This window comes from Onychostoma macrolepis, chromosome 18 (genome assembly GCF_012432095.1).
Source record: "Onychostoma macrolepis isolate SWU-2019 chromosome 18, ASM1243209v1, whole genome shotgun sequence".
Classification (NCBI taxonomy): domain Eukaryota; kingdom Metazoa; phylum Chordata; class Actinopteri; order Cypriniformes; family Cyprinidae; genus Onychostoma; species Onychostoma macrolepis.
Window position 1 is genome coordinate 10,952,828 of NC_081172.1, and position 27,761 is coordinate 10,980,588.

The 27,761-nt window shown below is 41.6% G+C and overlaps 1 protein-coding gene across 3 annotated transcripts in view; it reads left to right on the plus strand.

The window, feature by feature from the left end:
• The window catches only part of znf423 (zinc finger protein 423), a 165,129-nt gene that overhangs the window by 37,306 nt on the left and 100,062 nt on the right, over positions 1 to 27,761 (plus strand). For all 3 annotated transcript variants that reach the window (XM_058750851.1, XM_058750852.1, XM_058750850.1), the window contains one exon: positions 7,880 to 8,083. In XM_058750851.1, coding sequence (XP_058606834.1) covers positions 7,880 to 8,083 — 204 coding nt within the window. The remainder of the gene's footprint in view (positions 1 to 7,879; positions 8,084 to 27,761) is intronic.

Genomic DNA, 27,761 nt, shown 5'->3' on the forward strand with positions numbered 1-27,761 from the left:
GATCTGGTTTACATTTGGCCACGTCTGGTTCGAGTGTGTGTCCGTGTGTGTGTGTATTTGTGGTGTAGTTGAAAGACAGCCTTGTGCTTTAATGTTTTCATAGGAAAAAAAGTCTTGTTGAAGTTGGAGCTGATATTTTTCCAGTACTGCACGAGGTTTAGTTGTATTCTGATGTGTGTGTACCTCCTCTCGCCTCCTGTTACTTGTATACGACACACGCAACTTCTCTTCTGATCTCTGGTTTTGTCTCCTGCTTTCTTCTCTCCATTGTATAACACGCGAGTGTGACCTCATATGTGGATTTCCCCTTTTAGTACTTTGAAATAATCAAACATACATTCTATTGCGCTTAAACGCACACACGGCACAGCATAACTAAGAGCAGACACAGTGGCGGAAGGGGAAATGGAGTTTTAAGGGTTCTGGTCGTAAAGAGAGTTCCCTAGCTAAGGTCTCAAAACGTTTTAGCCGAGTTGCTGACTTGCCGTCTTGGTGAAGCAAAACCCACAATGCAAAATGGAAAGCTTTTTATTGCATTATTTAAAGATCACGTGAAATCAAAATTGAAATCGGAAATTTGTGGCTTTTAGTCCATGTCTTTTAGTATCTATGTGCTAGTGCACTCTCTTGACTCTTTTAGTTAATATATGCACTTAAATTTCACGTTGTTTTTTTTTTGTTTCCAGGATACAAATGAAAAAGTTTGACTCATAGTGTGCTTATTCATTTTGTCCAATCAGACATTTTTATCCAAAATTCAACTCGAAAAAAACTACGCTTGTCATGCAGATTTATGTAATTTTATATTTAACATTTTATTGTGCAAGGTGGGTGATTACAAAGACAGCATAGTTGTGCCGTTAGATCTGTGGACGCTTAGTGGCACTAAAGCATCTTCTTGATCCTTTGTCGCTTTGTCATTTTGTTGTTCCTCCCGTCGGTCTGGAGGATGCCTTGCGGTGTCCATTAAGGGCAGCATCACACCAATGCTAATTATTTCCCGCTCTCACGATGGAAGCTCCACCACACTTAAAAAAAAAAAAAAAACACATATCAACCTAACGAGGGGTAATTAGCAGGTCCCTGTAAGGCGGGGCTGTGCTCGGCAACATGACTGCTCTGTGGATTCTGCTAATTCACTTCTCCTCATCTAATTACCCCACACAAACATGGCTGTTTGTCTTTCCTGAGAGAGAAAGTGTTTTGGGGGATTTTGGTATCTTGGCGATTGTAGCACCCCCCTCAAACCACCACCACTATCTCACACATGCATGACCTGAGGCTCAACCTTACGTAAAACAAACACAACCCTGCTTAATATAAAAAGTACGAAGGGCTATTAGTAGAACTATGAATATTATACAGTATCATAAGGAAAAACAATCATTAATATATAATGATAACGATAAACTGCTCAAATCAGAGTTTCAGTCAGACCATGTTGTAAGTGCATGTGGTTTAAAAAGTTGGCCAAGCTTTATGAATATTAATATTTTTCTTTTGCATTAGAATATGCAATCTACCATTTTTAGAAAGGATGCCGACCCTTGGGACTGCATTTAATGACTGCAACTCTTGAGCACCATTGAATTACTTCGTAACGTATGAATATGAATATTTCTTCTGTTAAAAATTGCTGAAGCTATTTTTGAGAAATTTTTTGAAGCATCTTTTTACGTATGTGCAAATGGATATGTCTTAGAATTGGAGATAAAACTTTATTTTTTTTCAGCCAGCTGCAATTCTTGAGACCAAAAAAAAAAAAAAAATGTTTTGTTGTTATCCCCCCCCCCATTTTTTTATTGTAATTTTTTTAACTTCAATTTTGAAGGTATACGTGTGTAAAAGTGATAGATCATGAAGTAATATATATTATAAAATATTTTTCTATTTATGATGCATTCATCAGCATCTTAAATCCTCAACAAAAAATATATATATTTTGGTTTAAAAAAATATGTACATTTATAACACTATACTTTGTATTATATCACATTTGTATCAAATTACAAAAAAACTAGTTAACGCTAATGCAAGGGTGTTTTTAATGCAGCGTCTATGGAAGGGATGGTAAATTTGAGATCGTTCTCTCTTCTGACTGCCGTTATAAGTCTCTGTCTGCTTTCGAAGTCAACCCAACTATGACGGCTTCCGCTGCTGAGAAACCAGGAAATGTGAAAAAGGTCTATACCGACTAGCTAGACTCGAGGCTAGGCTCAAACCGAGTCCAATTTAAGCACCAAGCAGATGTGTAGCTCTGACAGAACTATACAATTATGTACACACTCACTTTTTTAGAATGAGTAAGTTTGTTAATTAAGAGTGAATTTGTGTGTGTGTGTGTTGGTTGTACATTTTATAATACCCTTGTGTAGTGCGTTTATGTTGTTTGTATCTGTTGTGTAGGTTTATGGTGGGTAAATGTGTGTGAGTTTTTGGTGCTGGGACAGGCTGTCTCTTTGAGATAATGGCCCGCAGAGTGAGGGACAGGGGCTCCAGCTGGCTGTGAGAGAGTGAGGTGGGCTCCGGGCACATCCCCTGCTGAGGACCCCCAAACACTCATTAACACATCGCTCTAGCACATGAAAGAGGACAGCAGCACGCACTCTAACTTAAAGTATTGATAAAATACTCTCTCACATACATGAACAAAGGTGGGGTGGAAATTGTTTGCCACCTGGGACGGCAAAGTCTCAAAAGAGCACGTGTGTGTGTGTGTGTGTTTGGTGAAGTCTTTGTCATCAACATACCAAGGTCATTATTCTCAAAAACTGCAGTAATCACTTTTACTCTGATAAATGGAGCTTTCAATCAAGTTCGCAACACCGTTGTCCACTCACTAACCCTCACCAAACACGCACACACAGAAGCGTTGTGTCTCTTTGGCTTGTTTCTCACCTAGCCCTCTCACAGTAGAGGGAGTCTAGGCCCTGTTGTGTGCCAGTATGCCTGTGTGTGCGTCTGTCCTCCAACTCCAGTGTTGCAAAAGGACACTGAAGGGACAAAATTGCCCCCCATACTCATTTGAACCACAACAGCCCACCTGAAGCACAACATTATAAAAATATTAAACATCACATTATGTCGCTAACACATTTCTATTACATTAACAACACAGATAGCAGCTCACTTACCACAGACTTGCTAGCTTGACAGCTATTACAGTAATGAAACAAAAATAGCAGCACGGTTTCTGTCAGGAGTGGCACGTGTTGGAGATATATGTTAGCGGAGTATGGAGCAGAGAATTATTTGAGCGCTAAGAATATATCGGAGAGCATAAAAAGAACCGGTTCTTTTGAATGACTTTCTTTAAAATCATTAGTCTCTTTGGATGGTATTTTCAACAGCCCAGATTTCATTGAGCTTGACTGTACCACAGCCAGTCTGTGTTTAAAAACAGCTTGCTGCTTCAGAATGATTCCTCTTAGCCTGTTTGCCTTGACCTTAAGTCACTTCTAGGTTTTGCCTGTGAGGACGGTAAAGGGAGAGTGTAGCTAAAATCTGTCATTACTTGCTCTCATGTTGAAAGCTGTATGGATTTATTTCTTCTCAGGTACACAAAATGAAAAATGTGTGCTTTTTATTCTTTTCAGTCCAGCTGCAATTGGAACTGGAGCTCTCAAGCTTCATAAAGGACACAAAAACACATGGATGTACCAAAAGTTTGGTCCATAATGACACGCATGCTATATTTCCAGTTTTTTTAAATCATACAATCACTTTTTTTGTGAAAAACTGGTTAAAATGTAAGCAATGGATCATTCAAGTTCAAATTATTCGATTCAGTTTTCAGAACTAGTCTGAATGATTTGTTCATGAATTAGACTCACAGACCCAATGATTTAGGGAAGAATATCAGTAAAAAAAACTTTAAATATTTGTCTTTTGGTGCAAAAGGTATTGTATGGCTTCATTAGACTTGCCCGAGATGTGTGAACCACCTTTAGGGTAATTTTATGGTTCTTTTATGTCTTTTTTGAAGTTCCCATTTTATTGTAATGTAAGCAAAACAGCATGGATAACACAGTCTTCCCTTTTTCTCACAGAAGAAAGTCATATGGCAAAAACATTGGTGAGGGTGAGCAAATAACTGTTATTTTTTGCGTATCCTATCTCTTTAAACATTTCATCCGTCAAATGCGCAAAATAAAAAGCAAGGCGCTTTGGGTGAACCCCGATCTCGAAACGTTCATGGACCTCACCTCGACCCCTGCCCCACCCCATGTCCATCAGCCTCTCTTCACACCATGCGTCGTGTTTACGCACGCGTTTGTGCTTGTGTGTGTTTGTCAAGGCCGCGGTCGGAGGTGGAACGACCGCAGCTGAGGTGCGTGATGCGTGTGTATCAATCTTCCACTGCAGAGAGAGAAATGGAGCCCTGTAATGACGGTGGCCCTGCACTCTAATGGAGTGTGTTCTGGAGGGCCCCCTCTAGAGACTCCCCTCCCCTCTTCCCTCCTGAGAGGGCATACGCTTACGGGAAAGGAGGGGGAAGAGACACAGTAATGAAAGGAAGATGCAAAAAGAGAATGAAAAAGAAGGATGGAGGAGTTTAAAAGGCAGGTTAGCGACGTCGAGCGCTTCGCCGGTCACTTTTATCCTCGTTTCCGTGTACACCAGCAAGCCCCGCTTACGACCAGAGAGGTGGAGGGATGGAGAGAGGAGAAGGGTAGGGAAAGGTCCCCTCCTGCTCCTCCCTCGTTGCCATGGTAGCAGGTTGTGCTGGCATGTGCCTTGGTTGGCAGTGCCTGTACCTCTGGCATGAGGGTACCTGGGGGAATCAGGGTGTGTGTGCGAGTGTGTGTGATTGAGTGAGGAGAGGTAGGGAGTGTTCGAGGGTTACTGCCACCATCCATTTTCCCCGAGATTAGAAGCTCTCATGGATGAAATAGTGTAGTTAATGCACCTTTTGTGTGTTTGTGGGTGTGTGTATGTGTGTAACCGCTGCTCAGGGCTCTATCAGTGTAGTGTCAGTTAGGGGCTGTTCTCCTCCCTGTCCAGACGGTGTTCTCACCACTGGACAGATGGCCATACCCCTCCTACCCCCTAGCCCAGCCCGCACCACCCTCCAAACCACCACGACGCCCCCACCTTCACCCCCACCTCTCTACCCTCTGCTCTGGTGGGGGCGAAATAAACTAGAGCACCTCGGCGCTTCCTTATCCAAATGCCCCTCCAGATACCGAGCCCATTGGCCCCCCCCTCACCCATCTCCACCTGCAGTCCGGACTGGGCCGGGGCCCAAAGCGAGGCCCAGGCTCTCCTCTGGCCGGGCTCCGATCCGCAGGCCCCATTAGCGTGGGCTGCTGCGGTGCGGCGTAATGCAGCGCCAGGCCTGGCCAAATTAGAGCTGATCAGAATGTGTGGAGCACAGGAATGGCCACCTCCTGCTTCTCTCTGATTGCACAAGTCCAGGATGATTAGACAGGATGTTAAGCCCAGGGGAGCCGGTGAGCAGCCCTCCCTCTCTCCGGCCCACACTTCCTCCCTCCTTTTTCCCGCTCCCGCTCCCTCTGCCCTCACGTTTCCTCCTTTCCCTGCTCTTTTTTCTCAGCTCCTCGGTTTCCCTTGTTGCCGATGTTGGTTTTTTTTCTGCCTATTTGATTTCTTTTATTCAGTAACACGTTTCATATTCTTTTCCATTTCAGTGTATTGGAGCCGATCGCACTTACACGTGAAATGGAAAACTGGTTGCGTATTGCATCAGAAGTTGCGTTAACTAAACACGTTCCATCATTTAACAAATTTGAAAAACATTGATGGATAATTCAGTCATTTCTGTTGTGCGCTATTGCGTTTAGATACATTGCCACAGTGAAGGATGCTATTAGGGAATAAAGGTGAAAAACAGCTCCCTCGCGTTTGGATAGACTGGGATTGACATGAGTGCAGATTTAGGGATTGAAACGAGAGATTCCAAGTGTAGTCCAGTGGAATAATTTATGGGATATTGATTATAAAGTCAGGTGAACTGATCGTTTGCCCTCTGTTGTTCACATTTAAGTCGTGATGAAACAGAAGTAGCGACAGATCTTTTATTCCGCTTTGCATATGTATATCTGTAGGGTTTTGGTTTTATCTCAATGCGATTTTGCAATCAAATCATAAGAATGTGAATTTGAATTATTTTGTTATATATATATATATATATATATATATATATATATATATATATATATATATATATATATATATATATTACTTGTGTCATATGCGGATAACAAAACATATTAGCATTGACACTTCTGCAGAGTGTGGTCAGTGTGGTATCTAACCACCTCCATATGTGGTCTAGGTAATCACAATGCAATCACATGGCTTTTAAAGTGGTCAAGTGCTATCCGATTGTGATCCGACCACCAAAAGCGCATGTTAATGGCAGGTGTGACGGGGGCCTTTGTGTCTTAATTTGGATCAATCTTATCAGGTTCTCTTTGCTCTCATTCTGTCTCACAATCTCTTACCACCCCACATTTTGTACGCTGCCTTGCCTCTCTTCCTCGGTCTCTCTCTCTTTCCCTCTCACTCAATCTTGCTCTCTCCTCCCTCTTCCTCCAGTCTCGTGTGTAGTCCTTTCAGCGTAGAGCCTTTAATGTGATAATAAGGTGTGAAAATGGAGCCACAATGGCGGAAGGAGGATTGCAGTGGCAGATTTCTCCACTGGTCCTTACTGTGTGCCACGAGCGACTGGGTGGCTTGCGCTCAAGCGGCTCTCGAAGCCTCGGGCCCCTCTCTTACACTTCAGTCTAGCGGCTCACGGGAGCTTTGATGTAGTTTTGACTCAGACTAGGCACACTTAGGGTAGGGATTTATGCTGAGAGGCTGAGAAAGGTGATCTCTTTTAGGTCATTTTTAACAGTGGGGTTATTCCAAAAATGTATTGCATTTTCTATCAATTAGTGACTCTCAAATATAGCATTGGGAAGTTTAATTGGTTCTTATAAATGATTCTTTATCTCATATGCAGCATTGGAATGTATGATTCATTCTAGTGAATTGGTTCATCTTAAATTCTACTCTCTTTTTCTTTCTCTCTCTCTCAAATGTAGATTTGTAGAGCGAGTCTTATTGGTATATTCTTTATGTAACATTTGGAAAGTTTGATTCATTCTAGTGAATTGGTTAATCCTAAATGCTACTCTCTCTTTCTTTCTCTCCCTCTCTCAAATGTAGATTTGTAAAGTCTTATTGGTTTTTTCCTGCATGTTCTTTGTAACATTTGGAAAGTTTGATTCATTCTAGTAAGTCATTCATTTGGATCATTAACTGAAGTATAAAATGATTCGCTGATTTGAATTCCTGCCGAGTAATTTTTGTACTAAAAATAGCATTTTATGTAAAAATTTATGTCTAGATAAAAATGTCTAGATTCAGATTTTTAATTTTTTTTTGGATTTTAGATTTCTAGTCATTTTGATTTTCGTTTTTTATTAGTTGCATATTATGTCATTTTATTAGTTCAATTTTGACAGCAACCCAATCAGTTTATTCAACCCTCAATGTGCTTGAGAATAAAGCTTTTATAACGTGTGTGTGTGCATTTATGTATGTATGTTTGTGTGAATATGTATATGAATACTACTTTTTCAAAAAAGAAACTTGACTTTAGTTTATAAGTTCTATCTTGGCAACCTGCAGTCTCAAAATAGCTTCCCAACACCGGATACAACCTGCTTTTTTTTTTTTTATTGATTTAAGTTTTGACAAGTACAGTAATTTTTGCTGCCCGTGACATTTGCAAAAGTTCTGCATCAGCACATATATGAAGTACAACACATAACAGGCCAGAAATAATTATTAAAGTTTGATTCACCTGTCAATAGCAATCCCTTAACCTCACATCTTGCCCCTTTCTCTTTGCGGTGCGTGTGTATAGATGCAGCAGTATCAGAGCGAGACTCTGATAGAAAGGAGAGCCGGGCGGCGGTTGAGGACGGAGAACAGAGTGTGACCAGTCATGACGAGAGGGTGGGAGAGGAGGATTTAGATGATGACTCCATCTTCACCTGTGACAACTGCCAACAGGACTTTGAGTGCCTGGCAGACCTGACCGAGCACCGTACCAACCACTGCCCAGCAGGTTTGTGCGTGTGTGTGTGTGTGTGTGTGCGTGTGTGTGTTGTTTCTCCACTGTCTTGAAAGGAGAAGTGTCAGTTTAATGTGTCACATGTATGTTTACTTTTGTAGATTGCCTCTTGAGTTAGACTTATAAATGAATGATTGTTACTTAAGACAAACTTTTTTTTACCTACAACAATCATGCAGCTTATCAAACAATTTTGCATTACATTTATAGGTAAGACTTCCTGTTTATCCTGTACAATGGCAGGCGGTGGAGTGTTTGGTAAAGCTACTTGAAAACAGTCATTATTTTTTGCAATTTCGTGTGGTTATGCTATTGGCAAAGAAATTCTACGTGGCTTTAAGTTCTTATTTCTGAGGAAATCATATTGGCAGGAGGCAGAAGTTGGTATAGTTTTCGCGGTGGTGGGGTTACTCAGAGGCCGTTGGCTGTTCTGGAGTCAGTATGCTCCCTCAGGAGAGTGGTGTTTTAAAGCTAACACGCAGTACACGCACACAATAGCCGTTATTACAATCGCGGTAATTAATGAAACGCTGAAAGCGGCCCTGCAGGGGCATCTGCTTCCTAGCAGATTAATCAAGGGCCTCTCCTTAACGAGCATAAAAACTGAGGAGAAGAGGGGGAGAGGTAGATATATCTAGAGAGAGAGTGAGAGAGAGCATGTCACTCCAGCAGTCATATGCAGTATATTTATTGAATAAACTTGCAGTGTCTTTTCAGTTGTATAAAATCCTCAAAGTCACAAAATATGATGCTAGTGGATTATTAATATCCACAGCCTCATCATACCAGAGCACACATGTTTCTGAGGGGACACAATACAGCATGACACAACCCTCTTCTCCATCGCCTTCCTTTATTTTGGCAACTTACCAAGTAATGAAATCATGGCACTGGATCTCAGTTTTGGAGTCATCAGAGAGCTGCATGTTGCATTGTGGAGGGGAAAAATAAAGAGTGAAATGAAATGACAAAATGCAGTTATTCCCAGGAGTGTGCGATCTGGAGATTGCAAAATAATCTGGTGCTGTGTCTGGGGGTTTAGACCAATCACAAAACCTTCTTCATCTTTTTATGATTATTATTATTATTATTATTTATATTATGAGTGTCATTTTAGGAGTATTTATATACTATAATAATTTTTATAAATATTTTGGATTTATTAGCTTTTATTTTATATTTTTAATTTTAATTTTTGTTTAATTTTTAGAAATTGTATGTGCTTAAAAAAAATACTATTTAGGATTGATTTATTTGTATTTCAAACTTTATTTTATTTTAGTTTAATTGCCACGTCAACATTTTCATCTAATATTTACTTTTTATTTAAGCTTTATTTCTATTAACAAAAATGTTAATAGTTTTATTTAATGATATTATCCTGATTATTATTACTATTTATTATTATTATGAGTAGTAGTAATAATAATAATAATAATAATTATTATTATTATTATTATTATGTAAAATGTTCTATCAAATGAATATCAAATTAGATTATTATTATTATTATTACATTTAGAATTATGGACATTTTAATTATTTTAAGTAGTAGTAGTAGTAATGATGATGATGATGATGATGATGATGATGATGATAATAATAATAATAATAATAATAATAATAATAATAATAATAATAATAATAGCAGTAAATAAAAAAATAATTTGCAATCCCTTTCAAGTTCTTGACACACTCCTGGGAACTGGTCTAGTGGGGGAGAGAGTAGTGTGCTGCTGGTGACTTCATCTGATAAGGGACAAACACACGCCATTTTGTGTGTGTGCGTGTGTGTGTGTGTGTGTGTGTGTGTGAGGGAGGCCATGTTGAGCAGTGGATGGTTCCCATGGCCCCAAGGAGAGCCTGGCCAATATCAGCACACCAGCAGAAGGCTCATAAAGCCACTCTATCAATTTACGGTTATTATTATGACCGCATGCCCGTCAGAGCAGGAATATTCTCGAGCACAGCCGTGCCACGCCATGCCACGAAATGAAATTTCTATTCCCTTAACAGTAGACACCGTGGCTATAGAATTACACCTGGAATCCCATCATGTGTTTGTGCGTGCATGTGTGTTTGAGCGTGTCCATCTCGTATTTGTGTACCGTCTTCTTGTTTAGCTTCTCGACAATAATATAACCTCTGATATGGTCGCTACCCGTCTCTACCATCATTGTCTTTCTCTGCCTGTCCCTCCATCCTTCTCTTTTTCTTCTCCTCCCTCGCTGCCATTGATCGCTGCTAATATGAGTTCCACAGGAGACGATATTGGAGACGAGGAACGTCTGCCTTTCCGTCCCTCCAAATGTCTTTGGCTCTGCCTTCCCCCATTACACTCAACTCCTAGCGTTTCCATCTCCTCCTGTTTTGTCTTATATATCACTTTAACTTGTTGTGCTCTCTTTCTGCTTAAGATTTACAGTGGGGTTCAAAAGTCTGACGTCACATTGAAAATCAGGGATACAAAATCTTTTTGTTAAGCCTAGAAATAGAGAAGTTGACTAATGTAAACAAAGAAACATGATGTGAAGTGAATAAAAGATGAAAGATTTTTCACTATTTCTTGATAAGATTTCTGACGCTGATCATGTGACTCTTTGCACAGACAGTAAGATGTTCCTGCCTCATCAGTTTTACTTGTGGAGTTCATGCAGTTCAAATTCTGCTGTCATTAATGCAACATTAATCAAGTTCAAATAATTATTTTATTTTATAACGTTTCACTCAAGTTATGCTCATAATATAATGTGTTAAATTATAAAAGTGCATTTTCAGTAGCGGCCCCAGATGTTTGGACCCCACTGTATGTTTTTTAAGAATGAGTTAATGTGTTGTTACTGTATAAGTGTTATATTTTTGTGTTGAATAAACATTCAATTGTACTTCTAGAAATTAAGTTTTGGTTCTCTCTCTTTTTTACAGTTTAGTTTGTCGTAAGATTTCTTTAAAAAAAGTGTTTTAAAGAAAAGTCTGCATTTGGTCCAAAGTACAGTAAAAACAGGTACAATTATGAAATATAATTGCAGTTTTAGTAACCCTTTTCTGTTTTAATATACTTTAAAATGTAATATTTCTGTGATGGCAAAGCTGACTTTTCAGCAGCCATTACTCCAGTTTTCAGTGTCACATGATCCTTCAGAAATTATTCTTATATCCTGATTTGGTGCTCAAAAATTTCTTATCAATTTCTTATCAATCTTACCGACCCCAACTTTTGAACGGTAGTGTAAATGACCCTGCGTCCCAATATCATGTCTGTTTACAGGATTGCAATGTAAGTGAGTGTTTGTGTGCACTTTGCTGGCAGTTGGACGACATTATATCGTCTTGTGTATGAATATTTGTCTGTGTGTGAATATTTCGGGTCATGAGTGTGGATTAGTGTTTGTGTGCACAAGTATGTGAATGTGTGTGGGTGAAACGTGAGTGTGTGTGTGTGTGTGAGTGTCGTACTGTGGGCTGATTCTGAGGGGAGGCTCTACTGGAGGAGGAATCTGGAACACTGGCTCCCTGAGGAGCGCTTGGAAAAAACCTCAGATCAAATGGAGAACATTCACTGCGCTGCTCCGCTCCACTGCCCTGCAACCGGCCAAGGTTGGGCCCTGGCTGTTAACAACACTCACCTCACTCTCTCGCTCTTTCTTTCTCTCTTTCTCCCTCTCGCCCCCTTTCCTTATGTCCCCTGTGGCGTTGTGCAGCTGACCCCTCCCTCTCTAGTCTGGAACAGAAGGCCTTATAGCCTCCTGGGTTTGGCTCAGTTGAAGAAAGAGGCCCAGTTTAGACTCCACAGCACCAGTAGGCCCGTTCAGGTGTCCTCTCAGCCTGGTTTTGGTTATATGTATTTTTATTGGTCCACCTCGACAGTGTGTTGTATATAGCAGTGTTGACCACCCTGTGAGCTTCCTAAACTCATGTGGCAGGACAGGGGGTGAGCAGGAGGCACGGAGACACGCGTGCACACGCAGAGGTGACCGCTGCATGGCAGCTGAGCTCTTCTAGGCTGAAATGAAAATTCATTGGATGACATCCTTTGACCCATTTCTCACTCGATCAGTTCATATTTTGATCTGTATAGAAAATAAATGTCGGGTTGTGTGTTGCTGTTGGAGAATGGACGAGAAATACTGAAAGACTATGGGGAGTAAGCCAGAGAATGGTTGAGTGAAGCAGGCAGCCGTGTGGGTAAACGAGAGAGCTGTCAGTCAGCTGGGGGGGCGGGCTCTCCACCTGTCAGATACAAATAGGAGGCGAGTGCTAATTAACCCGCCTTCAGAAGACTGAGGGGAACGGCAAGCGCTCCAGAGAGACAGACTGAGAGAGGGAGAGAGAGAGAGAGAGAGAGAGAGTGGTGGTGGGGGGGTTTGCAGTCAGTAGAAATAGCTCTACACCACTCACACTCTCTCTGTCACTGTTCCGAGAAGCAAAGAGAGGGTGGGAAGACAAATGGCTTCTTTTTTATTTTTTTGGCCTTTTTGCCACTTTTATTTATAGGTGTAGTCAGGAAGGACATGAAATGATTGGTAGAATAAGGGGGAATGGGGTCAGTAAATGTCACCAGCTGGATTCAAACTTGCACTCCTATGCGTTAACCACTAGGCCACAGGCCTGACAGTGAGATGTACTTGTCATCACACTTTTTGATTCAGATTTATAATATTCACACATTCACAAGATTTATTCTAACAATATTTCAATATTTTCTGATATTTTTACCTGGCAAACATTTTGCTTTGTTGGTTTTAGTAACAACATTTTTACTGGAATTAATATTTAAACATTTGTATATATTTTTATACTATTTAAAAAATTGTTTAAATTAATTATTGAAATTAATTTAGTTTTTTTTAAAATGAATTTAGTTTTTATTTTTATTAAATGTATTAGCAATTAGTAAATTTAATATTATTACACTTAATTCAATTTAGTTTTCATGCACTTAATTTTATTTAAAAATGCATTGAATGTTTTAATAATTTATAATTCATAAAACTAGTATAGTTAATAAATATTTAAAAAATATATTTTAAAAATGAACACAGAAGTTTGTGAATGATGACAGTGGCAAATCTGCTGATTTTTCTCCTGCGTTTCTCCCATGATAATAGTATCCCTTTTGTTCTTTCTCTTTAAGACTGTAACATTCAATGCACACCAACTCATTTACTTCTATAGACACTCTCACACACACAGAGCGGTGTGCCCTCTCCTCTGTTGGCAGGCTAGGTGGGGAGTTGTGTGTCTGGCAGGCAGTTGAAGTGTAATGGGGGTGTGTGACGGGGCCTCGGGGTGGTTCGGTCCCTTGAGAGAGTAGTCACCCCCTTCATTCTTCCACTAAACACACACTCGCCCAGGGCACTTCACGCTATGAATACATATCCCTTTTCCACTTATCCATCCTTCCATCCATCCGTCTGTATGTCTGTCCGGGCCAACCGAAGACCCCCCAGCTCCTGCCTGTCGTCACGACGGCAGCTGAATCCAGGGAGGCCAAGACTTTTATTAAAGTAGCAGATCATTTTCCCTCTCCCTTCATCCTACAGAGAAAGAGGAGAGTAGTTGGTAACTTAATCTTGCTGTGCTGAGAAAAAAGCTGGACAAGGACAAACTCGGATATTAGTACCCTAAATGAGTTTTATTGCCATTAGCCTAAATTATTTTGTGAATAAATGTGGCTGGACATCTCTATGTATGTTGAAGAAAAGATTTATTAAATTAAGCACTTTTACCATGGAAAATAAACTTGGTTAGGGAATACAAATAAGAATGCTCTTACACGCTTACAGTGGAAGTTTGGTGCCCCCTTTCCACCGACAGGGGGCCAAACTGGAACCATTCCGCATGTCTCTATTGAGCTGGAAGAATTGCCAATGCACTGGCCCCTAAAACCTTCTGAATCAAATAGGAATCATTAGAAACTAAGGTTTATTTTTATTTTATTTTATTTTTTTATTTTATCCGTGTATGTGTGTAAAATACATATACATTTTAAGAAATACTGTTGCATTACGCTGAATTAAATTACTTTTGATGTTAAGATGTGTTCTTGAAAATGTCTATGGCTCATAAACAAAGACTTTGTGAAGTTTTTTGTGGACAGCTTTTAACGTAATCAGTTATATCATTGCTCAACTGTCAAGTCAGCAGAAACGTGGTCCATAGAGAGGTTTGCTGATCCCTGGTTGATCTCGTTGGAAAAGTGTAGCCTCCATACGGCGACATACCCCATATTGCCTCATAGATCTCCATTGGAAGCATGTCTTTTTTGTTTTTACAAATCGCGAGACGAGCTGAAATTGTTGTCTGTGGTAATCGTCAGCATGCCACATGCGTCTTGAGCTGTATTTGTTTTGCGTGCGTTTGCGGCACCTATATCAGAGGAGAGCGTGTGCACGCTTATGCGTATCTCTGTGTGTTTGCACAAATCAGACTACGCGTGTTTTCTCAAAGTGAGAGCTGCTTTGTGTGTTGGTCCTCCCTTACCCCCTCCATTCCCTCTCTCTCTCTCTGTCTCTCTCTCTCAGAGCCAGAGGGTGGCCTGAAGATTCCTCCACTAAGCCTTTGGCACAGATACAAATGCAGTCACAGCTGGTTGTAAACTCAGGTTTTCCAGGGAGAGCAAGAGCCCTGCCTCCATAAGAGAGAGAGATTGAGGGGAGGGGAGGGGGCACAGCATGCAGGGAGAGAGAGAAAGGGAGGGGGTGAGACGAAGGAGGGTTGTTTCAAAGCACACTGGAAGTCATTTTTCATCACAGGGTTCATTTTTCACGATGAAGTTCTTTTCTCTCTCCTTTTTCTCTTTCCCCGTCGCTGTCTTTCAGCGTCTCTTTTTCGTTTCCTCTCCACCTCCTTCCATACGTGACTCTACTTATCTCGTGTTTTTCCCCCCTCGCTCGCTTTCCTAGCCCTAGATTTTCCTCTTCCCCCTCTTATAAAATATGGATGGCACCAGTTTTGGGAGAGTTGAGAGGCTCTCTGGCAGAGAGAGCAGTGCTCTGTCTCTGTAGAGACTCGGTTTGTGCATGCACCTAAACACTTCACTGAGCAATCTGTCAACATGTCAGCAACACATGTTTTGTAAAAAAAAAAAAAAAAGGAGGAGAGAGAGAAAAAAAAAAGAAGGAAAAAAGCGCTTCCAGAGGGAGTAATGGCTCCCACCAGGACTCCGAAAATGCTTTGAATTCAGCAGATTTCTATTGCGGGGGGACTCCCCTGGGGTGCCTTTTTTACAATGCCTGCATTTCAGAAATTTGAGCCAAAGACCCCTGGGGGCGTCCTTTCATAATGCCTGAAAATGTAGGGTTATATTGTGTGCAGTTCCCCATGGGGCCTTTATTAATACCTGAATTCTGAGGGACTGGAAATTACACAGGGACTCTGTGGGGGCCTGCGCTCGCACCAGGAAGGGAGAAAAACTCTGTGGGGACGTTCTCTCTTCTCTTCTCTTCTCTTCCTTTTCCTTCCATCCTCTCCTCTCCTCTCTCCATTTTTTTCTTTCCTGCTCCACGCAAGAGCGAAATAAAAGAATTTGCCAAAGGACACAAAAAAGGAGCGTGTGTGTGTTGGCGGCAGCGTACTTGTATTCAGCTTGCCTTCTCGGAGGGAAAAAATCAGCCGATTAAAAATGTAACTCTCTCTCTTTCTTTCTATCTCTCTCCCTCTCTCTCTCTCGGCTGCTGTGTCGAGCAGGCGGGCGGAAGAGGGGAGAGTAAATATTTGGTCTGTCTGCGTGTGCCCAGGAAGAAGCCAAAATCTGTTGGAATATCCACACACGGTTTTTTCCCGCTCGCGGAGAGAGAGAGAGTTAATATTCCTGCCACCAAACACACTCATTTGTATTCATTGGCTATAGGAAGGGTGTGTACGGACAAATAAATGTACAGATAATCAAAGTACACAATTACAAATCTATTTCTTTTGGTGCTCATCCACACCAATGCGCATAATTCCTACCATGCTTATTTGTGCAACCTCTGGCCATGCGTCCTCTTTGTTTTTAGGTTAAAATCATCTCTCTTTTTTTCGTCTCATACTAATACATAAATAAATATTACTCATTCATACATAAAGATCTGTGCACGCCTCAGGAAGTGCACTAGTTTGAAATGAATTTTCTGCAGATTTAAATGAAACTTTTCGTTCCTGGATGTTGATGCTCAACTTTGAGCCCCAAAGTCAGTCGATGCACTCCCTTTGAACGATTCCAGGGGGCGTAGGTCCGTTCTAAGATGGCCACCCTTTGTTGGTTTTCCACAGGGACCAAGTCTTTGTCAGAGGCTCTGTGGGCGGAGGAGGTCAGGTGTTCCGGTCTTCCTTCGATCGCGTCGCATCTTAGTTAGGGTTTTGTCTGAGAATGTGACCCCCGGTTGGTGGGCGTGACCTCAGTGATCCCGGGCGTTGGAGAATAGAGCCATCACCAGGTTCTTCGCAGGGAGCCGCGGTAATGAGGAACAGCCTGTTCTCTCCGATTCAGTCCTGTCACCCCCTCCTTCTCCTTCCGTCTCTCACCCTGTAGTGGATAACCCAAACTGCCCTCTTTCTCCCCATCTCCCTCTCTCCAGCTCTCCTGCAGTGTTCTTTCTCCCTTTCTCATTTTCTTTTCACTCACTCCCCACCTCCTGTTGAGTTCGGCCCATTTGCCCCCAACTCCCTCGCTCTCTCAATCTCTGGCTTCTCCATTATGGTTTGTGGCTACTAGCTGTGCTCCTCCACTCCTCACTGGCTCCCTATAGCCAGCTTAGCGTGGGCCGAGTGTGGGCGTGGATTGGGCCCCTGCAGGTCCGGCCCTCAAGATGCGCCGTTGCCAGTATTGTTACCATACAGTACCGAGATGCGGTCAGGTGGCGTCGTATGTCAACACACCCTGGAGCTGCAGACCTTGGGTACACACACACACCTAGACCGACTTACTCCTTCACATTCTCACACTCAAGGGGCCCAAATTGTGCACGCACACACACACACACACTCACATACATACACACACTTGGTGCAGTGGAGCCAAAGGGCAGTGTGCCAGGGGGAGAGCTGTTATAATAGTTTTAACCCTGCGCTCAGGTGTGGCTCGCCTTTGTCAAGTGAAATGTCAGGAAAAGCAGTGCCCCTGGGACGTGCGCACGGAGAGAAACGGGCAAGGCTGTCTGAATCCACACTCTTTTCAAAGAGCCCCAGCCTTTCCCCCTTTGCAGACAGACCAGAGTCCATTAACCACAGCCGCCAGCCTACACGCTCACACACTCGCCCGTATTGACACACACTCACTGATTCAGCACGCAGACATGTGCATGCTAGTAGAGATGGACCGTACACGCCCATAAGTGCTTTTCCGTTTGTCATGTTTTGTTACTTTTAAAATGATGTGCGATGGAAGGCTGTTCCTGAACCTAGTAAGTCTACGTAGGCATTTGAAATAAAATGGACCCTCAAAAGTGAGATTTGGAACGCTTGACATAGGCAGCAACTCACAAATAGAGCTGCTAAAGTGAAGCACAATTGACCCTCACAGAATTTGATGCTAAGCTAATGACATGATGCTCTAAGCATGTTTTCATCCCCAAACCAGTTAAACACAAACTCCAGCCTGCAGCCAATCACCATGCTTATTGCCTTGACACAACACTGAAACAAATACTGACCCTTAACTCTACTCTAAACCCTAACCATAACCTTTGTATAACATTGGTAGCACATTCTAATTACTGTTTGTTGCTGTTGGATACATCCATGACTTTTCTAAACTCTAAACTATATCCATGAAGCCTGATCTTTTGTTTACACATGACTGAATATTTGAGTTAACCAAAAATCAGCTGCGTCCAGGGTTTGAGCACAAAAATACACCATGTACACAGATTTTTGGGTTAAATTGTTTATTTTTAATTAGATTTGAACCATTTTATCAATGCTTTTCTATATAGATCTTTTTATTTATATTTATATTTAAATATATTATGTTTTCTTTTGCTGCGTTCCTCCAGAACAGTTTCTACCTATAAGTTAGGAAATCATAATTGACATCCATCCAGTGATTTTCATTGCAATCATTTGGAATCTGTCTGTAATTTAACATTTTCTTGAGTTGTTTTTATTGTTGTTGTTCATAATTAGTAAACGCTATTCATACACATTCAATTTTATAGTCACCGTTCACATCTTATCAATGACAGTTTGTTTCTCACATGTAATGAGGTGAAAAAACGAGCCCACTAGGTTTTGGAACAGAACTTGTATCTGTGTAAGTGTCCTATCTCTAGGTCTCATGAAGTGGTGGCCGATTGCAGTGTGTTTTGTAATAACATAGAATGCTGCCCTACTTTACTGTCAATATTATATCTCCTAAGACCCTCACAAGCTTCACATGCTCTTAAATGCATCACATATCTCATTTTCATATTCTCATTTCCGTAGTTACGAGAAATCACAGCTAATATTTTGCACACGGCCCTCACTCTGTGAAAGTGTCCGCAATTGATAGAGAACCTCTTTTCCAATCTTCCCATGAGGACAGCCCCCCTCGGGGACCTCTGCCAGCCTCAGGCAGGCTCTCAAACACCCATTACGCCCTCCCTCTATCTCTCTCGCACATACACGCACTCATACACGGTGACGTCAGTGGCTGGTTGCTCCCCTGGGTGCCGAGAGCAGTCTTTGTTCCCCCTCGTTTTCCCCCTCCCCTCCAGTCCTGCTCCTCTCCATGTCCTTTGTCCCTGGAAATAGCCATCCAGCTAAGTGCCTGATTGGAATCCTTCGCATCTTGGCAGGGTCGCAAGGGGGGGCCTCTGAAACCGTGAGGGAGTGAGAGATGGATGGATAGCAGGAGAAAGAACAGGACAGGTCTAGATTTAGAGCGTAATATCGGACGAGGGAGGGCATATACGTAGTTTTTTTCCTTCTTCCAGCGGAATTAGTGAGGTGCGTATTGTTTTGTCAAGGCTAGGGACAGTGGAGCATCCCGGGAGAAACAGAGGAAGGGAAATGCGTGATGGGGGTTGAGTGTTCAAAGGACACGGCCCTCTATTGGGGTTAAAGATCTGGAGAATCCTTCTGCTGTTCCTCTGAGCTCAGATCCTACCCGATCCACCCTGCCTTTGTAAAATATTTAAACCTGTTTCTCATTTCTGGGGAGGATAGGAAACTCACTGCTGAATAAGTAACCAGACTTGGGGGTGGGTGGCGTCACCGACACGAACTCCACCTTGGAAAAGGCGATAAATCCAACACGCACAACCCGATGAGAAAAAACAAAACTTGTCACATTATTAGCCTTGGTGTCTGGCCATCGCCGCCTTTCCCTTCTTTTTCTTTCTTTCTTCCATTTTCTTTTATTCTTTCTTTCTTTTTTCCCTCTGTTTAATGAGAGCAGCTCCAGTGGAGCGCAGTAGGGCCATGGCGGACCTGCTCTCTGGCTGGCTGGTGGGAGCGCCCTGCTCAAGTAATGAACTCCCCCAGGACACAGCACAGCAATGCGGGCCTGTTTCCACGCTCTGTTCCCAGGGCAGGCCGGGACTGCTGTTGCCGCCGCCGCCGCCACTGCTGGGTGGGGAGACGGAGAGAAAGAGAGGGAAATGGAGAAACTGGTTACCCCCCCGGTCTGCTGCCAAAGCGCGCGGCCTGCGAACGGCTAGATAAAGTGAAGTGGGGGTTTGGAGGAGAGGGAGCAAGCGAGGGAGCGTCGGGAGGCTCCGACAGCTGTGGGGAGCTTTGGGTTGACTGGTGAGGGGCTGATAATGGGTCGGTATGGATCAGAGATGAGTAATAATCCACAAGCATGCCGGAAAAGTTGAGGAGAGATGAAATGAGTGCAGTTGTGTGTGTTGGTTTGGGATTGTGACAAACACAGTGTAGTGGCACCATGTGTCCAGCTGGTAAACATTGCATCCTGGCATGGTAGAAAATGGTGGGATTTGATATTTAATACTTAAATGTTATGTTCTTTTTTTTGTTTATGAAGTCATTTGCAGGATATAGGCAGACCTAGACTCTTTCTTTCACATTTTCTGCACTGATTTTTTTTTTGGAATTCTTAGGAATGGATTTGTGTGTGTATTATATATGTATGTATGTATGTGTGTGTGTGTGTGTGAGTACACTGTAAAAAGAAAAGAAAAGAAAAGAAAAGAAAAGTTGAGCCAGCTTAAAATTTTAAGGCAACCAGCTTCAGCAGATTTTTGAGTTTGCTCAACTTATTTTTGTGGGAGATTCTCAAATTTTTGTTGTATAAACTTAAAACAACAAATTGAGAAAACTCAAAAATCTGCTGAAGCTGGTTGCCTTAATTTTAAGTTTTTTTTTATTTTTTACAGTGTATATGTTTGTGTGTGTGTGTATGTATGTATGTATGTGTGTGTGTGTGTATATATATATATATATATATATATATATGCATACATTTTTTTTTTTAATTAAGTATTTAAATATGGTCAAATATGGTTATTATGTTGGTCAAAATATTTAATATATTATATTAATATATTAACACTCAAGGTGCAGGATGTATATTAAACATTGTGAATGACTCAGAATTTTAGTTTTTCTGTTTTGCAACCTCTGATTACTTGGCTGGGTTGTAGAAAGTGGTTGTACATCATAAAAAGCAAAATTGTGATTATTTGTGGCTATTTGCTCATGTGAGTTCTGTTGTTCAAATATAACAAGACCCCACAAAAACAACAACAACAACAACAACAAAAATTAATTAGTTTTGTGACAAAAACCATCCCTTGTTTTTCCCCCTATGATTTTGTTTGTGAGACTTTTTGTGCTCAGTTTAACGTGGCTTTTTGTTTTGTGACTGTCCCTTTAAGCGACCAATCAATCTATAAGACAAAACAAATCTGCTGTCCAAATCATGGACATCAGTAACCGAAACCCTCAGAGCAGAAAGCAAGCCCAGTGTCTTCTGGGATAGCAGAGGAATCAGTGGTGATTTTGTTGTGATTAGGTTGCGATGGAGAGTTTCCACCACTGGGTTTGGGTCAGAATGGATAAACTTCTTGATGTAGACGAGGCAGCATCATTACCCCAGAGCCTCAAAAATGCGATATGTGCATGTCAGAGAAGCTTGGCAGGACACTATAGAGATCCAATCGCGCATAGACAAGAAGTTGTTCCACTATTTGAGCCAAGTCTTAAATCTAATTTTGGCCACAATCCGCAATCAATGAAAAATCCTCAATGTGATATTTCAGAACTTTGGAGAGTTGGAAAATGAACTCTGCAGCAGCAGTCATGAAGTGAAGAGACAGTTTAGTGAGGACGGCGTGACTTGTTGCCCGATGTAGACCGACCCCTTGTATTTCTCTCTCAACGAGAGTCATTTCACAGCTCAGACACATCAGAGGCCCTTGTCAGACACTTTCCAGAGATAACAACATTTCTTACAAATGAAATAAGGTATGAACGATTTGTTTTTTTTCCCGCTCCGACGTAATAATACCCATATGTCCTTAATTATTCATATTTTAGTAATGCAGTCTCTTAATGGCTGGAAACACAAGTAAGTAATAAAACACTTGGGGGTTTGATTTAATTTAATTTTTTTTTTCATATTAATTTAATTTTGGGGCATGTGTGCGAGCTTGTGCAGCAGGAAACGCACCCCTTCCATATTGGCTTTGTGCTTTTGCTTTTGTGTGTGGTGAAGAGAGAGAATAAAAGAAAGGCGAGAAACAGGTTAGGTAGACAGGTAAGTCATTATGCAGACATACAGGCCTATGTGTCTTTTCCTTTCCACACTTTCCAAACTTTTCCTTTCTTTACTTCTATTCCTGTGTATAGCAACACCTCTGTCGTCATTTGCACATCTTCTGTCCTTATTTTTTAAATTGCTCCTAAACTATGCGTTTAAGAACAGGTATAAGTGTATTAGTGCTTTTGTACTCTTTTGATTATTGGTCACATTTTTATACAAACCCATAAAACCCTACCTATTTGTATAAAGGGCTCAACAGTATGACTTTAGCCTTCCATTTTCACTGGCTCCACCACAAAAGAATGATCAATTTCTATTTCTATTTTAGTTAATATGTATACTTTTATGTTTGCTAGAAATATTTGGGTTTTTCATTGAATTAAGTAAATTAAATAAAAACATTTCGTTTTTTGTTTTTTTATTATTAAATGGAAATTTAAAAAAAATACATTTGTTTAAATAAAAATGCAAAAGGATAAGATAAAAATAAAAAAGAGCTTTTTAAAAAGTAGGAAATTATAACTACAATGTATGGCTGTACATTCGTGAATACACTTTTGATGTTAGAATGTTATTTTTTTTTGGGGGGGGGTGGCCAGTGATTGTTTTGTAGGCCTTTTGAGCCTTGTGTTGTTTTTGCCTAGTGGATGATAAAAATCCAGTAGACTTGCATTGTCATATTTGATCTTCTTTATCTTGGACCAGTACACAATCACCCACCACGCAGAGCACCATACATAGACCATCCTAGCATCATGGCAGGGACTTTTTCCTCATCATATTTGCATTAAAAATGTATAACTGTAGTTGTAAGTGATTTTAATGATTAAACCCACACCTCTCCAGTGGTTGAGTTTGATAGCATGCCATTGATGAAGGCAACACACATCTGTGTGAAGTTCTTCCATAGGATAGGGTAGGACGAAGGAGGGAGGGGGCGTACATGAAAGCCGGATCATCGTTGAAGCCATTTTAATGTTTCTGTTCTCCCGCGTTATTAAAAAGTGGTGGCGGGGCCGCATTTGATGTCACGATGGGGCTGCACTTTTACTGTTAGTCCCACTGCAATCCTTTTTTCTGCCGTGGAGTCCGAGCAGCTAGTGGTCGCCATTGATCTACTGCACCCGTCATGCTGCCCTCTACCACACTGTGTGCCTCATTGTGTGTGTGTGTGTATGTGTATGTGTATGAGCTGACTTTTTTATTCATATATGAGCAGGCATTTGTATTCATGCTTGCATGTGCATTTCATGCATTTTACATATGTGTGAGTGTCTATACACATTGTATGTTTGAATGCATGTCTGTCTGGAGGTCAGCTTGCTTCTCCTTCCCAGAGAACAGCCCCTGGGGCGATGCTAGAAGTTCCCAACAAAAAGTTTTTTATTTTTTATTTTTTTCAAGTCGTCCAGTCACAGTGGACAGCCATCCCTCCCGTGGGCCAGCAGGGGGGCTCCCTGCATGGGCTGGGGCCTTGCGGGTCGAGGGGGAGGACCAGAACCAGAACGGGATCTGGCAGCGTTTGTGCGTCCTGGTAGGGGTTGGAGTGTGTGTGTGAAGGACTAGCGCAAAGGCAACCCCAGGAGCCAATGGATTGGAGAAGTTTTCACATTGCCTCCATCCTCTCTTTCCCTCTCCCCACGCTTTAGCGGATGTAGGCCGTAATTACTGGACCCCCTGGCTTCCCTTTCTCCCGACCGCAGCCTTTGATCTGTTTCATGTCGGGCAGATTTTTTTTCCCACTCGCTGTACCTTTGTCTCGTCCTCCCTTTCTTTTCTCTGCCGCTCCTTTTCCCCCGGCTGAGCCCCCTTTGATGGAGACAGTTTGCGCTCTTTAATACACAAAGAGAATTTTCTCTCTCCCCACCCTCCATTTTGTTTTAAAGTTGGGTCCTTTTTGTTGACAACCACATTGAACTTGATATGGATTTTTTCTTCCTGTTTGCTAGTTTATTTGGTGTTTTCTCCGTCCTCATGACCTTGATTAAAGGCATGGCCCTCTTTTTTGCCCCCTCTGTCACTGTGTTAAAAGTGAAATAAACTCACAAAGCTAATGGCTGGCCACTCTTTGGGTCGTCCTGGCGTCCTTTTTTGCGTTTGAACAGTGGAGAAACAAGATACAGGCGACGTGTGTTTTAGTTTAATGCGTGTTCTTAACGTTGTGTGTGTAGGAGAGAGTCTCAGGGAGTGCATAGGTTTAACAAAAATAATAATCCACTGATGAAAACAGTCCAAAGTGAATAAGCGGCCCTCACCTGTTGGCGGTCGCGCATTGTCTGTTGTTTAGCGCGCGTCCCGCCGGGCGTTGATCCATAGCCTCCCGCGTGCATGGGAGTGGGGGTTGTGTTTGTTTGTAAAGTAATGGCATTGTTAGCATAATGCTGGGTTGATTTGCTATTTGGTGTGGCTATTCTTTTGGGCTAATTGCCACGCCACATAGCGCTCCAGCAACGTTAAAGGGCCGGTGTGAGATTCTATGAACGCTCAAATCTGATAGGCGCTATCGGAGCGGGTGTGGGTATGGTCCAGCGATCAGCTTTTGTTAACAGATCCCAGACAGCCAGTCCATTGTGAATTTGCTGTTTGCTTGTTGAAAGATTTTGTGTGTGTGTATGTGTGTGATTTTTATTTATTTATTTTTTTCCAGATTTTCTGTTCTTGTCTTTTGATTGATGTTTCTCTCTTTCTTGCTCTCTGTCTGTATGAAACTTAATGGCAGCGGTTAAAAGTAAAGTTCAGCAAAAAATTACAATTCAGTCATTATTTCCCTACCCTGGTGTGGTATGACTTTGTTCTGTGAAATGCAAAAAGAGATGCTAGTTTGGATATTCAAGCTGTCCTTTCCCATACAACAAATTAGGAATGAATGATGTCCAAAAATGACCAAATACCATAAAAGTGGTTCATCAGACTCATGTAATAAAAGTTTTCTGAAGCTGTATTATAGTTTTTCTGTGTGTAACAGATTCTGTTCTGTTCTGAAAAGTCATTATTCATTAAAATCATATTTTTTTATGAGATTTGAGAGCTATGATGGAGGGAAAGATTTTCAGTGAATAATGAATATACATTTTTTTTTTACATTTCTAAAGTTTATACATTAGTAATATTCTTTTTTTTTTTAGTATTCTGTATTATGTATACGTATTGAAGAAAAAAATCTGTTCCTCACACCAGGCTTTAGGAGGCACACCAGGTTTGAGAAAAGTGCAAAATGCCACTGGTTCTCACATCTCTTCTCTGGTTCTCTACTTAACACCAGCTTTTAATATGCAGCAGTATGAATGTAACTTGAGACCCAAGGTTTCAGAATAGTGAATAATGACTTGGTCTGGCTTATTGCTGATTTGCTTTTTTTCATTTTTGGAACCACCATTTATTGTAAAATAAAAAGCCGTTTGAATATCCATCTCTTTTTGTGTTACATGGAATAAATTCATACGGGTTTGGGATGATACAAGGGTGAGTAATTGATGACACAATTTTCTTTTTGGGTGAGCTATCTCTTTAAATGCAGCTGTTTGAGTTTGTGTTGTAAGTGATTGTGTGTGTGAGAATCGAGAGAGACAGTCAGACAGTGCGTGCTGCAGTAATGACAGTGGTGAGGTGCAGCTGTTTGTGTTTATATGTGTTGTATTGGAGTGTGTGAGAGGTTGAGCAGCAGACAGGCAGTGAGAGGCCGTGTGTGCTGCTGTAATGACAGTGCTGAGGTGCAGCTCTCTCTGCGTCCTTGAACCCCGGCTGGGTGCTCTGGTGTCACCCTGGGGAGTGCACCGTTTAATACCACAGTAATTATCCTGTCCTTATTCACCACATTGCCGTCCAGGTGTCTCCTTCACCCTGCCTCGCAGCGTGTGTGTATCTGTGCGCATGGACGTGTATGTGTTTTAGTGTTTTTTTTATAGTGCCGCTGCCCTGTATTTTTATACCTCTTAATATTCATGACACCTTTTCATTAACTCATGTGGGGGTGTGTGTGTGTCTGTCAGGTTTTTTCGCTGTTTGTGTGTTGACGTTATGTGCGCGGTTCTACGTGTGCTAGTTCCTGTTTACTCAACTGTTTGTGCATTAATGTCAAAGCATGTGTTTGTGTGTGTAGTTCTTGTGTGTAGGCGTATATGCACGTGTGTATGTGATGTCTTTCTCTCCAGATCTCCAGCTTACCGTCTGTCTGCTCTCCCAGTCTGTGTGACTAATGGCAGGTCCAGGTGTTCCTCTCAGTTCTGGGGGTCCCTTGAGGTGCCGATGGCTCCCTCTGTGGCAGCATGGGCAGGAGGTACCCGCCTCTCTCTGCCTGTGTGGAGGTTCCCCAGGGTCCAGGAGCCTCATGAGGGCCCCAGCCTTAACCCCCCACTCTCAGCTCCTCTTATAGCTTAGATATTAAAGTGCAATATTAGCTGCTGAAGTGCATTAGCTCATGTTGTGTTAGCCTGCTGTCTGAACTTAGTGTGATGAGATAAAGTTCAAAAACTGCCAAGAAAACACGCCTTTCTATTGTATTTTCTTTGCGTGCTGCACTTAAAAACAAACAGCGCTGCTAGTTTACTTGGATTCAAGAATGAATGACTCATATGAGCCAGTTCTTTTAATAAATCATTCACAAAATCAGTTTGAATCAGTCAGATGAATCATTCACTGAATGAACTCGCTGCACTCCTGTACTCCACTACTGCTCAAAAGTTTGAGATTGGCAAGATTTTTACATGTTTTCGAAATAAGTCTTTTATGCTCACCAAGGCTGCATTTGATTGATGAAAAATACAGTAAAAACAGTAATAATGTGAAATATTATTACGATTTAACAGTTTAAAGTTCAAAAGAACAGCATTTATTTGAAATAGACATTTTTTTGTGACTGTGTAAAACTCTTTACTATCACTTTTGATAAATTAAATTCATCCTTGCTGAACTATTAATTTCTTTCTTTCAAAAGAAAAAAAACTGCCATACTGCCCCGAAACTTGTTCATTTCAGAATGTGTATAGATACAGATATATGTATCTATACACAAACTGAATACGCGCGTGTGTATTCAGTTTAAAGGAAAAGGTTTATTTTTTTTATTTTTTTTAAAAAGGCACATACAGACACACATAGCACAAGTCTATAAAATAGCAATCTTTACCTGTTCTCCCCTCACCTGACTTTAGGGGGCGATACACATGCCAGTGTTTCCTAACCCTGGCCCTGGATTAACTCCAGCACTGCACATTTTGCCACTTCCTAATTAAATACACCTGATTCATCTCAGAGTTGAGGAAACACTGCTCAACACAAATCACATACTGTATAGTGCAGTACAGTTGGTTCATAGGGTGACAGATTCTAATCTATTCTGTGTTCCTGTTCCCCTTCTTTCTTTTTCAATTTATTCAACTATCACTCTTTTGGCTTATGAATAAAAAATTTAAAAAAAGCATTGGATTGTCTGATTTAGCCCCAGCTCTTTAGTGCACTACACTGCTCCAGTGGTCATCTCCTGCACTGCGGGTTTGTGCAGGTGTAAGTGGATTACTGTAGCGTCAACTTGTCAGCTGGGAGCACTTGTTTGAGGGCTTGAGGTGGATTAAACACTCATCAGAAATAAGGTGCTTAGGCTGTCATGCCCCAGAGACAGTTATATGCTAAGCGAAGTGCGATGGCTATTACTATCATGCCCGTTTTTACACTGAATTTGGGCAGTATGCTAACAGCTAATTGTTCTATCATATTTAGCACAAGTAATGCTAAGTTTTGTGATGTGGATGGCAGGGTGTGCTCATATTGTAGTTAGCATGAAGCGTTCTCCATTAGCCTCCTCCTGTAGCTCAGGAGCCTGCGGGCACATAGACTATTTTTAACAATGAGGTTTGGCTGATTGAGTTCAGGGAAAAGAGGGGTGGTCAGAGACAGACACTGTAGACTGTAGAACCTCTGCATATACTGCAAATTGTCGCACTGTCAGCGACAGGACCTCCGAGATTTTTTTTAGGGGGCCAGGCT